Below are 16,241 nucleotides of genomic sequence, written 5' to 3'. Positions count from 1 at the left end.
TTTGTCTCAAAGCAGTTGCTACCAGAAATAATCAATAGAATAATGAGCCCAGACAATGTAGCTCAGTAGTTAAGCATCAACCTTAACCACTGAGGTCAGGGTTTGATTATCGGTAAGAATAAATCAGGAAACTGCTGGATTTCAATGTCTATATAGTAAATTGAAGTCAGTCAACAAGGAAAAATAAACCAACAATTGCAAATTACTCTTTAATAAAGAAAAACAACATCTGTTGCAGGCCTTGTAGAAGCCAAGAACTATATACTTCATCTATAGTTTTCTCAGTTCATCCCTACACCCCTTGATAGTAGATATTTTTATATACAGGTTCAACGTGATAAAATTAAGGTGCAAAAGAGTTAGACAATTTGAGCAAGTGAGCACAACTAAGTTGCAAAGTGGGAATTCTAATTTTGACGTCAAATTCTGTTTCCTGTACTATAAATAGTATTGATAATAACACTTTTTTATCCTTGGATTTATCATTTATTGATATCACAAAAGTTTACTAAACTTGAAGCATTAAAATAAATGGAATATGTTGTTAGTAAATCTGTTAAGTGTTCAGAAATTAGTTACTTCAATTCAAGTGATTGACAATTACTACTGGAAACATAATAGGTAAAAATAAATCAAAAAATGAAAACTAAGGATGTCTCAAATTTTCTTAGATAATTGACAATAATTATTTTTAAATATATCTTATTATCTACATGACTGTGTTAATTTGACAAAATTACAGCTTTAATTCAGGCTGTTATCAGTGTGTTTAAACTCATAAGAATAAGGGCATAATTTAACTATATACCATATAACATACATAAAAACAAAATATTTTACCTTTAGAGGCCTGCATACCCCCTCAGTGATATGCCCAACAACTTCCTGAATATTTTCTTCAACACCTACAATTAATTATAACATAATTCAAAAATTTTTCCATATTATACTTCACTTTCAAAAAACTAAAAAAATACTACATATGACTAATGGCACTAATAACAAACATTTGAAATAAACATAATCATATTTTATTAAGTTCAATATCCCTTAGGCCAAGATTAATTACGTTAATATCTGAGTTTAGAGCCTTGTCAATTCATTTGACTAACAAATTGATTAATTTAGTGATTGATAAAGTGAATACAATTTTTTTTGTGAAAAAGTAAATGAGTCAAAGGAGAGTGTAAAATATATTAATTGAAGGAAGTAATGTGAAGATTTATTAGCATTTGTTCTCCAACCACCTTATTCTAGGTAGTGAGAAAAATGGAAACCATACCTTGCAATCTAATGGAAAAGCTAACATTTACTAAGTACTATTTATCAAGCTCTGTTCTAGGTACTTGACATTTACTGCTTATAACCACCTTCATTTTTACAGATGGTAAAACTGAGGCTTAGAAGAATTAAGCCATTCCCATAGAATAACCTACTTCATCTAACTCCAATCTATTTTCTTCCCAGGTCTTAACACTTTCTCTCATATTAAGTTTTCTGAAACATTTTTTAAGAAATATTCTCTTAAACTGGGTACTTTAGATAACAGAAACCAACTTTAAAAAGCTCAGACTTTGTGTCAATCTAACAAATATGCTGGTCTAATCACAATACCGAAGAGTTAAAAATGAGGAGGTTAAGTCTTGTCACCAATCTGTACACTGGCCTCTTGTGCAGATCATGTGCTGAACCAGAATAATGAGGGGCCAAGCTATGCAAAACAGAAGTGATTCCAGTGATAATAATTCTCTTCACTGCCTATCAATAATAGAATATCTTAATTATCCATTAGCCCCCTCTATGACATTCAACTTCAGGTAGTCAAAACAATGATCTGAACTTCTGTGAACAAAAGACTTTAGCAATTCAAAAATAGTAATTTTTCTTCCTTGAAATTGAAACCAAAATTTTAAGTACATTTAGTATATAGTTAACTATGCAAAAAACTTTAAAACTCACATGAGAATGAAAAGAAGGGTTGGTTAGTAGGAGTCAAAGATTTAGCAGCTTAATGACCATAAGCAAGTCACTTAGCTTACTCACACCTAAACTGCCTTTAAAGTGAAGTGGCATGGAAGATCTGAGATAATGTATACTAAAGCAATGCCTTAAAAGAAAAGCAGAGGGCTCCAGGCTTGATATGGAAGGGTCCACTATAAAGGTGTGAACAATTGTGTGACAGGATAAAGGGGATAGAGAAGAAAGTTTATTAGCAGAAAAAGAAAAACAGGAAGAGGAAACTTAATTAGGATGTTTATTGTACCTTGTAGGTGAGAAAAGTTTATCCCCGTGAGGAAGTCACCAGTAAGTATAAAAACAGAGAAGTCTTGTGTTATTTTATATATTTAGACATTAGCAATATCAATTGGAGGGCCTACCTTGTGTAGTTACATGCTTTAAGAGAGCTTCAAGGTGTTCTTTTTCAGAAGCAGTAGCTTGATGGAGCCAAGCCAACATATCTCCTACATACCTATCAACACAAATAACTAAATATTAGTAAAGATTCCCTTTAGAAAACCATCAAATAGTCCAATATTGTCTGATTACCATACCTTAAAGGGTCATGGGAGTGCATTTCAATGGGTCTAGGTGTACCTCCTGGGCCCCCTCTTGTAAGAGCATCAATAAATCCACGGACAACTGTACTTCTTCTGGCTGTTCCAAATTCATCTAAGGTATACCTAGAAGAAATAAGTAATATAAAAAATAGTTGTTTTCTTCCTAATGGTTATATCAAACTATTCATGCAATTCCTAAGATAAGCAAGACATCTATAAAGCTTCTTTATACAACTCTCTTAAGCAATACTGTTTTTAAACAAGGAAAATATAGGAAATATGATATCACAATGAAAATTCAATCTAAAAGTACACATTTTCACTACTCTTAAGAAAGAATGCTGGGATCTGGGATTAATCACAGGGGCAGACAGTAGAGCCCCAGCTGGTGTGGTTCAGCTGGTTGGACATTGTCCTGTGCACTGAAGGGTTGCCACTTTGATTCCTGGTCAGGGGAAATGCCTGGGTTGCAGTCTCAATCCTGGGGGGCATGCAGGAGGCACCTAATTGATGTTTCACTCTGACATTAACGTTTCTTTCTCCCTCTATATCTCTCTCTAAAAATCAATAAAAATTTTTAAAAAGGAAAAAAAAAAAAGCAGTGAATTAGGTAAAAGTTAAAATCAAGGTTAAGGTGGAAATCTTGGACTATTCAGGTTTCATTATCCTCCTAGTCCAAACATGTTGCTCTACTGTTCACATAAGGCCATATTATCTAATTCTCAGGGCCAATGACAACTCCACAACCCAAACTACTTTTCCTTCTACATTAACAAACTCTCCTTTATACATATTATCACAACTTACCACCAAATTTGTCCAAAACATACTATCCACATTTAAAAGCTTATTTTGACTCCACTAGTAAATATATGTTTTTTTAAATTTACTGATCACCTTAGCATACACAGTAAATATCTTTCTCTTACATGTTTACATGTCATCAATTCTAGTTGAAAGAGGGAGGGAAGGCTTTCTAAGATGAGGGAATTTTTAGAGAAGGAAAACTGTGAAATGGGAGATCAAACAATTTGGGATGAAATTATAGGATGGCTTGCAGTTGTCACAAGTACCCATTTCTTTATTAAAACCTCTCTGTTTCCCATTATCACCATTATTCCTTACACCCACCACCCAAATGAAAGTTCTTTCTTATTTAAAAGTACACAGAAAAAAGGAAACCAAGATGGCAGCATAGGTAAACACATGAACTTGCTGCCTCGCACAACCACTTCAAAACTACAACTAAAAGACAAAACAGGTATAATCCAGAACCACGGGAAAGCTGGCTGAGTGGAAATTATACAACTAGAAGGAAAGAGAAAAGCACACTGAGACTCAGAGAAGGGGTAAGGTGCAGATGTGAAGTGCGGAGGTACGGAGGCGCACGCACGCGGAAAGGGCTGGCAACTGAGTACGCTGTTGTCTTTTTGAATCGGGAGGAAGATACAAACTCCCGACTGCTCTGAACTCCAGTTCCGGGTGAGACTCTGGGGACCCAGACTCATACGGGGAGAAACTGGACTGTCTGGCATCGGGCAGAACTCGAGGGTGGCTTTCTCTCAGAGGTGCTTGCAGCGATCATTGTTCCTGCATGGTGCCATGGGACACAGAGACACAGGACCTTTTCCAGGCAGGGCTGATGGTCAGCCATTGCTGTTTGCTCCACTCTGGTGATTCCCTGAGACCCCGCCCCACCCAATTTGCGCGTAGAGGCTTTTGCATATGAATGGCCTGGCCCTTTGAAATCTGAAACCTAATGTTCTGCAGCTGGGTCAAAGAACCCCAGAGCCTCCAAAAGACAACCCAAGGCTGACAGCAGCTCACATTGCTTCACAGCTGGGCCTCACCTGGGCACCTCCAAACCCCAAACAAAGAGAAGGAATCTGCAGATCTCTCTGTAGCTCCTGCTGGGTGGCCTCAGGCAGAGACTAAATTAGCACCTCCTTAGAGATCCAAGAGCCAGTGTACCCAGGGGTCAGAGTGAGACCATCCAGACTACAACTCTTCAGATACATAAGAGACAAACTCAGGGGGCAGACTCAGTGAGCGCCAAAGCCCCACTGAAGCAAGTCTTGCCCCATAAGGGTGTCTCCAGCACAGAAGTTCTCCTGGCGTAGACACAGCTGATCCTCACAGCCAATTGGCCTGGAAGTCAATTCCTCCCAGTGATACCAAAAATAATCAAGGCTTAACTACAACAAGACTGTGCACACAGCCCACAAAGGGGTGCACCAAGAGTGTCCACCTCAGGTAACTGGGGAGGCTGAGCCACTGGGCCCTATAGGACACCTAGCACACAAAGCCATGCTATCAACACATGGAAGCAGCCAAAATGCGGAGACAAAGAAACAGGTCACAAATGAAAGAAATGCAGGAAAGCAAACTACTGGATTTAGAGTTCAAAACCACAGTTATAAGGTTACTCAAGAATCTTCTAGAAACCTCTGAGAAATTTAGTGAGACCCTCGAGGATATGAAAAAGGACCAATCAGAAATTAAGCATACACTGACTGAAATAAAGAATAATATACAGAGATCCAACAGCAGACTAGAGGATCCCGAGAATCAAGTCAAAGATTTGAAATACGAAGAAGCAAAAAACACCCAACTGGAAAAGTAAAAAGAAATAAGAATCCAAAGTATGAAGATAGTGTAAGGAGCCTCTGGGACAACTTCAAGCATACCAACATCTGAAATATGGGGGTGCCAGAAGAAGAGAGAGAGCAAGATATTGAAAACCTATTTGAAGATAAATAATGACAGAAAACTTCCCCTACCTGGTGAGAAGCACAAAGAACCCCAAACAAAAGGAATCCAAAGAGGACCACACCAAGATACATCATAATTAAAATGCCAAGGGCAAAGACAAAGAGAGAATCTTAAAAGCAGCAAAAGAAAAACAGTTAGTTACCTACAAGGAAGTACCCATATGACTGTCAGCGGATTTCTCAACAGAAACTATGCAGGCCAGAAAGGAGTGGCAAGAAATATTCAAAGTGATAAATAGCAAGAACCTACAACCAAGATTACTCTACCCAGCAAAGTTATCATTTAGAATTGAAGGTCAGATAAAGAGCTTCACAGATAAGAAAAAGCTAAAGGAATTCATCACCGCCAAACCAGGATTATATGAAATGCTGAAGGGTATTCTTTAAGAAGAGGAAGAAGAAGAAAAAGGTAAAGATAAAAATTATGAACAACAAAGTGTCAACAAATACATATCTATCAAGAAGTGAATTTAAAAATCAAGTGAATAAAAAGTCTGATGAACAGAATAAACTGGTGAATATAATAGGATCAGGGTCATAAATGGAGTGGACCGACAATTCTCAGGGGGAAAGGGGTGGGGGAAGAGACTAGACAAAAATTGTACACCTATAGATGAGGACGGGCGGGGGGGTAAGGCCAAAGGGTGGGGTGGGAACTGGTGGAGGGGAGCGATGGGGGGGAAAAAAGAGGAACAACTGTAATAATCTGAACAATAAAAAATTATTTAAAAAATAAAGTTTTCCCAAATTGAAGATTAAAAAAAAAAAGATCATAGGAAGCAGGCATAAAAAGTATATAATTCTACATGGAAAAGTTATTTTATTGAAATCAGAGTGGGATGACTTTATTATGAATGCTTCAATATATACTGTTAATTTGTAACATCAAGTATTTTTGTATATGCATCTTGTGTGATAGCAGTCATCTGCATTAACATGAACAAATGAATAAATCCCACCTACATCAACATCTCTTCTGTTCTGCTCCACAACTTCTACCCAAGGGTAAAGACTTGTTATAGACTGCAGACATATTTCTAATTTTTAAAACTTAGCCCAGCTGGCATGGCTCAGTCGTTGAGCATACACCTATGAACCAGGAGGTAACGGTTCGATTCCTGGTCAGGGCATATGCCTGGGTTGTGGGCTTAATCCCCAGTGTGGGACATGAAGGAAGCAGCCAATCGATGATTCTCTCTCATCATTGATCATTGATGTTTCTCTCTCTCTCCCTTCCTCTCTGAAATCAATAAAAATATATTAAAAAAATAAAAGTACATAGAAAACAAAATTTTTTTCACAGTCCAATGGCAGCAGATTCTAGATCCTTTAACTTATTAATGCCTAGGCAATATTCTAATAGACTAAATATTAAGAATTATTTTATTACTGTACATATAAACTAAAGCTACCAGGATTTCACAAAGGTTTCCAAAGAATTAATTCCTTCAGCTATACCACTTTCTTAAATATGCTGATTTTTTAATAAAATACATTTTTTAAACACAAGCTGGAAGAGAAAATATTTTTAAATAAAAGTGAAAGTGTAATCAAGTGATCAATAACTATAAATTTTTAAGAATCTGAACCTTTTAAAAGACCATTTAGCATTAACCAGATCATGGTTCTTTGTATGTGTTTGCTTTCTGTTAAACTGATTTTGCAATTCCCTGCAATGACATACTAGCAATATGTCAAGATGGAAACAATATCAAGCTGAGTTTTGTTAAACTGTACAACTGCCTTACATGCACTTTCTATTTTATAAAACAAATTAGAACAAAAATTTCTATTTTTCCCCTCATGCTCTTAAATTCTCAATGTTTTAGTGTAAACACTGCATTCCTTTAACTCAGGGGTAGGAAACCTATATTCTGCCAAGGGCAATTTGGATAGCTATAACATCATTCGCAGACCATACAAAATTATCAACTTAAAAATTAGCCTGCTATTTTGGTCAAACATGTAATTAACTCACCCCTAATGCCTTGGCAGGACCAGACCAAATGATTTCAGGGGCATTATATGGCCCCCGGGCTGGACATTCCCCACCCGTGTTAAATAATCACCAATTATATGAAGTGACTTTTGATCAAATGACTACTTATCACAGAACAAAATTCAAAAACTTTCAACTTTTTAAGTATAAAAAATTAATCCTCACCCTCAGAACCCAACAATCTGACCAAAAGTTATATTAGAAATGACTGGCATTTTAAAAGAGAAGGGGGGAATTATCAAATCTCACAAACCATGGAGTCTAATCTGTATAACTCTATAAAATATCAATGAAAAATATTAATGTCAATCCAATCGCAATAACAGACATAAATGTAAGCTACAATAAACCTTCAATAATATCTGTAGACATGAAACATCTCTTCCCAGAAATAGAAGAAAACTTCTTTTACCAAAACCAGATTCTTTTCCAACAAAAGTTAAAAATTCAAAATGCACATTTATATAGGTGAATGTTGTAAAATTATATAAATACTAGAGGCCCGGTGCATGAAAATTCATGCACTTGGGTGGGGGGGGTCCCTCAGCCCGGCCTGCCCCCTCACAGTCTGGGAGCCCTCAGGGGCAGGAGGCGACCCGTTGATCAGGGAAAGGCGACGCCCCATCACACCTCTGCTGCTGCCACTGCCAGCAGCGCAAGCCTTGGCCGGCCCTGGTTACCTGAACCTTGGGTGGCCCTGGGCAGCTGGGCAGCCACCATCCGAGGCTTGCCTGCGCCTCGGGTCAGCCATGGGCAGTTGGGCAGCTAACATTCGGGGCTTGCCTAGGCCAGCCCTGGGTAGCTGGGGGGCTGAAAGGATTGCGGGACTCTGGAGGCAGGTGTGCGGAGCAGCCGGGCCCGCCTGGAGGCAGGCCCGGTCTTGCCGCACACCTGCCACCCCAGTGGGGCTGAGGGGACTGGGCACCGCCATCTTTGAAGGCGTGACAGTCAATTAACATATTCCCTCCTTATTGGCTATGGGCGCTGCCATCTTTGAGGGCGTGGCAGTCAATTAGCATATCCCCTCCTTATTGCCTATGGGCGCCACCATCTTTGCAATGGTGTGAGGGTCAACTAGCATATTCCCTCTTTATTAGATAGGATTCTAAAATGCCTCTAGTAAAATTAAAATGCCCATTTTTTATAATATCTAGCTATAGTGAAAAAGAAAAATTCTGGTCAAAAAGCAAATTAAAATATGAAAAATTTTGGTCAATAACAAATTAAAAGATAAAAGAACAGTATAAAAGCCTCCTAAGAAATGTAACAAATACAGAAAGAATGAAGAAAAATCAGTACTGTACTTATTACATTCTTTATATTTATTTTCTGAAGGTTTTACCAAAGGAAAGAAGACATCTGTTTTTTTCATTTCCACATATAATAAATTTCATTTTGAAGAAATTTCAAAAGTTACACATGAATTAGCATTCCAGTTAAATATTACTAACAAAAACTGAGTATAGCAACTTTCCCTAAGGACTTCAATAACTGACATTTTTCTTATACATGATACCTACACATTGGAGACACAATAATGAAAAGTAAAGCTAGTATACAATACTTAAATAAAGTTCATATAATGCCATCTGGTGGTTAACATGATACATTAAGTTTGTGCTAAATTTAAAGAATCCACCACTTTGAAGATATATTGTTACTTAATGAAAGGCTAATTTTCTTTTTCAGCACTCATCTTATGGTAATCAACTGGTCTTAAAATCCTCCCTTCTCACTCATCTTCCAAGTGTTTCATCTGCACTATTGTCCCCCTATTCCCTGGCATGTGCCCTTCAGAGAAAAATCATCTTTCCTCTTGATTATAGTTCTACTAGAGGCCTGGAGCATAAAAATTCATGCACTGGAGGGGGGGGAGTCTCTCTGCCCGGCCTGCCCCCTCTCACAGTCCAGGAGCCCTCAGGAGCGGGTGGCAACCTGGCGATCAGGGGAAGGCGACGCCCCATCACACCTCTGCTGCTGCCACTGCCAGCAGCGCAAGCCTCAGCCGGCAATGGTTACCTGAGCCTAGGGCAGCCCTGGGTGGCTGGGCAGCCGCTATCCGAGGCTTGCCTGCGCCTTGAGCCGGCCCTGGGAGGCAGGAGGGCTGAGGGGACTGGGGGACTCCAGAGGCAGGCACACCTTGCTATGTGCCTGCCACCCCAGCAGGGCTGAGGGGACTGGGCAACGCCATCTTGTGGTTGTGGGAGCCACCATCTTTGAGGGCATCGAAGTCAATTAGCATATTCACACTTTATTAGATACTAGTGGCTTGGTGCATGAAATTCGTGCACGGGGGGGGGGGGTGCTCCTCAGCCCGGCCTGCACCCTCTCCAATCTGGGACACCTCGAAGGATTTCCTACTGCCGGTTTACAGGGATCGGGTCTAAACCGGCAGTCAGACATCCCTCTCGCAATCAGACTGCTGGCTCCTAACCGCTCACCTGCCTGCCTGCCTACCTGAATGCCCCTAACCACTCTGCCTGCCGGCCTGCTCGCCCCCAACTGCCCCTGCCGCTGGCCTGCTCGCCCCCAAATGCCCCCCCCCCCCGCCAGCCTGATCACCCCCAGCTGCCCCTGTGCCAGTGTGCTCGCCACCAACTGCCTCCTCTGCTGGCCTGCTCACCCCCAATTGCCCCCCTGCTGGCCTGCTCGCCCCCACCTCCCCTCCCCACTGGCCTGCTTGCCCCCAACTGCCCCCCTGCTGGCCTGCTCACTCCAAACTGCACCGCCACTGTCCTGATCATTTCCAACTGACCCCCATTAACAGCCTGATCGCCCCCAACTGGCCCCCCTGCTGTTCTGCTTACCCCCAACGGCTCCGCCCCCACCAGCATGATCACCCACAACTGCCCTCCCCTCTTGGCCTCTAACCACCTCTACCTCAGCCCCGCCACCATGGATTTGTCCAGAAGAACGTCCGGAAGGTCTTCTGGAAGGTCTCCCAGTCTAATAAGCATATTACCCTTTTATTAGTATAGATAGAGGCCTGGTGCATGGGTGGGGCCGGCTGGGTTTGCCCTGAAGGGTGTCCCGGATCAGGGTGGGGTTCCTGCTGGGGTGCCTGGCCAGCCTGGGTGAGGGGCTAATGGCTGTTTGCAGGCTGGCCAGGCCCCCCAGCAGGGACTCTTACCCCATGGGGGCGTGGCCAGCCTGAGTGAGGGGCTAAGGGCTGTTTTCAGGCTAGCCACAGCCCCTTCAGGGCTGGGGGGTCCCGCTGGGGTGCCTGGCCAGCCTGGGTGAGGGGCTGATGGCCGTTTTCAGGCTGGCCATGCTGCCCAGCGACCCAAGCTCCCAGCCCCTCCTTTTTTTCTTTTGTCAGCGCCTCCTTGAGCGAAGGCCAGGGCCAGCTGGAAGCAGTTATCTGGGATTTATTTATCTTCTATAATTGAAACTTTGTAGCCTTGAATGGAGGCCAGGGCCGACCAGGGCAGGTTGGAAGCTTGCCTTCCTCCATCGCTGGGGGCAACGCAAGCCTCATGCTCACTGCATCTCCATGGCTGCCGCCATCTTTGCTGGGTTAATCTGCATACTCGCTCCTGATTGGCTGATGGGTGTAGCAGAGTGATGGTTAATTTGCATGTTTCTCTTTTATTAGTTTAGATGATTCTTTGTCCTTCAAGCTTTTGTCTGGCTGTCATGGAGACCCTAAATACATTGCTGTTTAGTTGACAACTTTCCAGTTTATCTATTTTCAAAATAAAAATAATAGCTAATATTTAGTGATGAGCATAAGGTGATTATGCTAAACACCTTATGTGAAAAATATAATTTAATCTTCCCAAGAACCTATAAGAAAGATACTAATATTATCCTCATTTTACAGCTAAGGAAACAGAAGCTTATAAAGGTGCAAAGTCTTCTCAAAAAATGTAACTCAGAACACACACACTTCTAAGCCATTATACAGTATTGCTCCTTTCCAAATGTTGATCAAAAAGCAAAATTTAGTGAAAATATATTTATAGTAGAAGTCAGTTGACCTTTTCAAATGTCCAATACACAACGGCATTTTTAGTTTAAAGAAATGTTAACTTTGTGAACAAACATGAATCTCTGGACAATGTAACACTTATTAAAATCAAACACCAAATGTCTTAGATACTAAATGACTCATAACCAAACACCAATACCTTAAAGTGAAGAAGCTAGGAAACAAATTTCAAAGTAAATATAATCTGAAGAGATGGTGACCCACAGTGAACATTAGCTGATCATATGTACATGCACAATATTTACGGCTATTATAGTCCGGCTCTTACTACTAACCCAATGACCAGTGCAAGCTGTTGCAATTATTACTCGAAGTTGAATGTTCTTTCTTAATCTGCATCTTGGCAGCTGCTGTTCTCTCAACCTAGGATGTTCTCTGCTCCCATTATTCCTGGAAAATGCCTATTCAACCTTCAGAACTCACTTTACCTAGTTTCCAGAGGAAACTTTCCCTACTGTTCATCCCTATCTCTTATCACAGAATACTTGAGACATGACCTCTAGAACAGCAACTAGTCTACACTAATATAAGAGAAAGATGCAAATTGACCATAACTTCGCAATGCCCACCAGCCAATCAGGATTATGCAAATTAACCAAACAAAGATGGCGGGTTAATTTACATACACAAGCGATGAGCAGCCGAGGGCGGGGTGGGATGCTTGCGTTGTCGCCATGGTGAGGACGCAGGCATTCCGCACTGCCCCAGCAGCTCTGGGCCTCTGGGTAGTATGGGAAGGCGGAAAGGCGGCTACGACCAGAGTGAAGGCGGTGCCAACAGCCAGGGGAAGGCAGGCCTATTCTTGCACGAATCTTCGTGCATCGGGCCTCTAGTATATTCATAAAATGGATGTGTTTATATCTGGTTTCATAAACTGAAGCAATTTGAGAGCAGTGTTTTATTGATGTTGTGTCTCTAACACTTACAATTCTGCTTTCCACAAGAGTAGAATGATATTTTTACACAACTGTCCGAGCATTTGTGTTCTAGAACCTTATTACAAGCTAAGTAATGGTCCAATCAGAAAGCAGAGTAATGGGAAATCTTGTAAAATATTACTAGCATCTGAAAGGCATGATTCAGAGTAAGATTCAATGTCTATGTACAAGTCCACTTCCTTTCTGTCTCCTGAATTATAACTCCTCACTTGTTCTCCCTTTTTTCAGATTATTCCAGTTATCTATATATATAAAAGCCCAGCAACTGTTTTGGCGGAATGACTGGAACAAGCAGAACGACTGGTCACTATGACGCACACTGACCACCAGGGGGCAGAGGCTCAATGCAGGTGCTGCCCCCTGGTGGTCAGTGCGCTCCCACAGTGGGAGCACTGCTCAGCCAGTAGCCGAGCTCATGGCTAGCGAGTCCAGTGACGGTGGCGGGAGCCACCACGGCAGCACTAAGGAGTGGCAAGCCAAGCGGTAAGGAGTGAGCAGGCAGGCGATAAGGAGCAAGGGGTCCCGGATTGCGAGAGGAAAGTCCAAATTGCGAGAGGGATGTCGGACATCACCCAAGGGGTCCCAGAATGCCAGAGGGTGCAGGACGGGCTGAGGAACCCTTTTCCCTGTCACAAGTTTCTTGCATCGGGCCCCTAATTAAAAATAAAAAGTATTTCCTTTCATTTTATACTAGAGACATGGTGCACAAAATGCTTGTACTGTGGTGGGGGGAGTGTCCCCTCAGCCCGGCCTGTGCCCTCTCGCAGTCTGGGACCCCCCGCAGGGGATGTCCGCCTGCCAGCCCTGGCCAAGTCAGACCTCTCGCAGTCTAGGCCTCTCGCAGACCGGGACCCCTCGCTCCTTACTGCCCGCCTGCAGCAGAGGCGGGAAAGGCTCCCGCCACTGCCGCTGTGCTCACCAGCTGAGACCCCGGCTTCTGGCTGAGCAGCGCTCCCCCTGTGGGAGCACACTGACCACCAGGGGGCAGCTCTTGTGTTGAGCGTCTGCCCCCTGGTGGTCAGTGCACGTCATAGCGACCGGTCATTCTGCTGGTCGTTCTGCTGTTCGGTCAATTTGCATATTACGGTTTTATTATATAGGATGAGAAATAAAATAAAATTAAAATGAAGAATAATAAAAAATATGTAAACAAGTTAATGCATAAATTCTCCTCTATACATTATCATTTATCTCTTGGCTGGCATGACTTACAGGATCAAAGACCTGGACCCTTTTTTCACTTCTCAGTCTTCTATTTAACCTGACCTCCCTCTCTCCAAGATAGTGTTGCTACAGGAGTCTTAGTTACAACTCCAAGGTAGTTAATAAGATGACAGAATGGGGAAAAGCCCCTTAGCCTCTACATAAATATAAGAGGTAATCTAGATATAGGAACACCTGGATTTTCCCCTCCATACTGCATACTTTAGCATATAATATACAAATGAACTGATGCTAGCATTGATATAGACATAATATGAGATTAAAATATTGTAAGTTATTACAAGTATCAAACTATTGTGTTTAATAATACCAAAAGCTACGGTGCATTATAAAAATAAAAGTAGGGTTTTTCTTTTTTAATTAGGAAAAAGTCACCTACTTATATAAGACAGGTCTATCCTGCAGGGCTTCCATTGCCTGAGTTAATACTGGAGATATGTCACATGATTCTTGTGTCAATGTTCTGCATTCACCTGAAAAATAATTAACATTAGAAACCCTGTTAAATTAAAGATAGGTCTTTATTATATCTGTTGTACAATCACAGTCTAAATTCTATAGCAAATATTGCAATTATAAAATGCTTGGAAAAACCTAGAGAATATGTCTATCAAGAACTGGTTTATGCTGTCAAACAAATTAAAAATTTAAGCTTAAGTATTTATATAATTTAAATGGCCACATATGCTGTGTGGTATATCCCAAACTTATATTTTATTATTATTTTAAAAAACTATATTTCTATAAAAAGCAATCAATGAAAAAATATTCACTGAATAACTGCTATATACATAGTAATGTTCAAGGCAAGAGGGGAAGAGTATTAAAAATACACAAACACAGACACACACACACACACAATATATATATAATAGAGGCCCAATGCATGAAATTTGTGCATGTGGGGGGGAGGGTCCTTCATCCCAGCCTGCACCCTCTCCAATCTGGGACCCCTCAGGGAATGTCCAACTGCCAGTGGGAATGAGCCTAAACTGGCAGTTGGACATCCCTCTCACAATTCGGGACTACTGGCTCTTAACCACTCAACTGCCTGCCCGTCTAATTGCCCCTAACTGCTTCTGCCTGCCAGTCTGATCACCCCTAAGGCTCCCCTGCCAGCCTAATTGATGCCTAACTGCTCCCCTGCCAGCCTGATTGCCCCTAACTGCACTCCGCTACTGGCCTGATGGCCCCAACTGCCCTTCCCTGCTGGCCTGATCTCTCCCAACTGCCCTCCCCTGCCAGCCTGGTCACCCCCAACTGCCATCCCCTGCCAGCCTGGTTGCCCCCAACTGCCCTCCCCTGCAGGACTGACCTCACCTCCAACTGCCCTCCCCTGCAGGCCTGATCTTGCCCCCAACTGCCCTCCCCTGCTGGCTTGATTTCGCCCCCAACTCCCCTCCCCTGGTGGCCATCTTGTGATGACGTGAGGGCGCAAGGGCACAAAAGCCACTTAGGATTTTATTATATACTAGAGGCCCAGTACATGAAAATTCATGCACTGAAGGAGGGTCCCTCAGCCAACCTGCCCCCTCTCACAGTCTGGGAGCCCTCAGGGGCGGGAGGAGACCCAGCGATCAGGGGAAGGCAACACCCCATCACAACTCTGCTGCTGCCACTGCCAGCAGCTCAAGCCTCGGCCGGCCCTAGTTACCTAAGCCTCAGGCGGTCCTGGGCGGTTGGGCAGCCGCCATCTGAGGCTTGCCTGCACCTCGGACCGGCCCTAGGTGACTAGAAGGCTGAGGGGAACTGGGGGACTCTGGAGGCAGGCATGCGGAGCAGCCAGGCCCTCCTGGGGTGGCACTGGCCTTGCTGCGTGCCTGCCGCCCCAGCGGGGTTGAGGGGACTGGGCACCACTATCTTGTGGCTGTGGGTGCCCCCATCTTTGAGGGTGCGGCAGTCAATTAGCATATTTCCTCCTTATTGGCTATGGGTGCCACCATCTTTGAGAGCGGGGCAGTCAATTAGCATATTTCCTCCTTATTGGCTATGGGCGCCACCATCTTTGAGGGCAGGGCAGTCAATTAGCATATTCCCTCCTTATTGGTAGGGGGTGCCACCATCTTTGAGGGCAGGGCAGTCAATTAGCATATTCCCTCCTTATTGGCTGTAGGCGCCACCATATTTGAGGGCGGGGAAGTAAATTAGCATATTCCCTCCTTATTGGCTGTGGGCGCCGCCATATTTGCAACAGCGTGAGGGTCAATTAGCATATTCCCTCTTTTTTTTTTTAAATTTAATGAATCTTTATTGTTCAGATTACAATTGTTTCTCCTTTTTCCCCACATATCTCCCCACCACCCAGTTCCTACCCCCCCTCTTCCCTTACCTCCCCCCCCGCTGTCCTTATCCATAGGTGTATGATTTTTGTCCAGTCTCTTCCCATACTCCCCACACAGACACCCCTTTCCCCCTGAGAATTATCAATCCACTCCCATTCTATGCCTCTGATTCTATTAAGTTCACCAGTTTATTCTGTTCCTCAGATTTTTAATTCACTTGACTTTTAGATTCACTTGTTGATATATATGTATTTGTTGTTCATAATTTTTATCTTTCTTCTTCTTTTTCCTCTTTTTAAAGAATACCTTTCAGCATTTCATATAATGCTGGTTTGGTGGTGATGAACTCCTTTAGCTTTTTCTTATCTGTGAAGCTCTTTATCTGCCCTTCAATTCTGAATGATAACTTTGCTGGGTAGAGTAGTCTTGGTTGTAGGTTCCTGCTATTCATCACTTTGAATATTTCTTGCCACTCCCG

General features: G+C 42.6%; 1 protein-coding gene across 1 annotated transcript in view; it reads right to left on the bottom strand.

Moving 5' to 3' along the window:
• The window catches only part of COG6 (component of oligomeric golgi complex 6), a 113,944-nt gene that overhangs the window by 60,030 nt on the left and 37,673 nt on the right, over positions 1–16,241 (bottom strand). Inside the window, exons 8-11 of the mRNA XM_054719768.1 lie at positions 13,861–13,954; positions 2,553–2,681; positions 2,379–2,470; positions 841–905 (exon numbers count right to left, since the gene is read on the bottom strand). Of these exons, the coding sequence (XP_054575743.1) occupies positions 841–905; positions 2,379–2,470; positions 2,553–2,681; positions 13,861–13,954 (380 nt within the window). The remainder of the gene's footprint in view (positions 1–840; positions 906–2,378; positions 2,471–2,552; positions 2,682–13,860; positions 13,955–16,241) is intronic.

This window comes from Eptesicus fuscus, chromosome 8 (genome assembly GCF_027574615.1).
Source record: "Eptesicus fuscus isolate TK198812 chromosome 8, DD_ASM_mEF_20220401, whole genome shotgun sequence".
Taxonomy (NCBI): Eukaryota; Metazoa; Chordata; class Mammalia; order Chiroptera; family Vespertilionidae; genus Eptesicus; species Eptesicus fuscus.
This window is presented reverse-complemented; position numbering and strand designations above follow the sequence as displayed.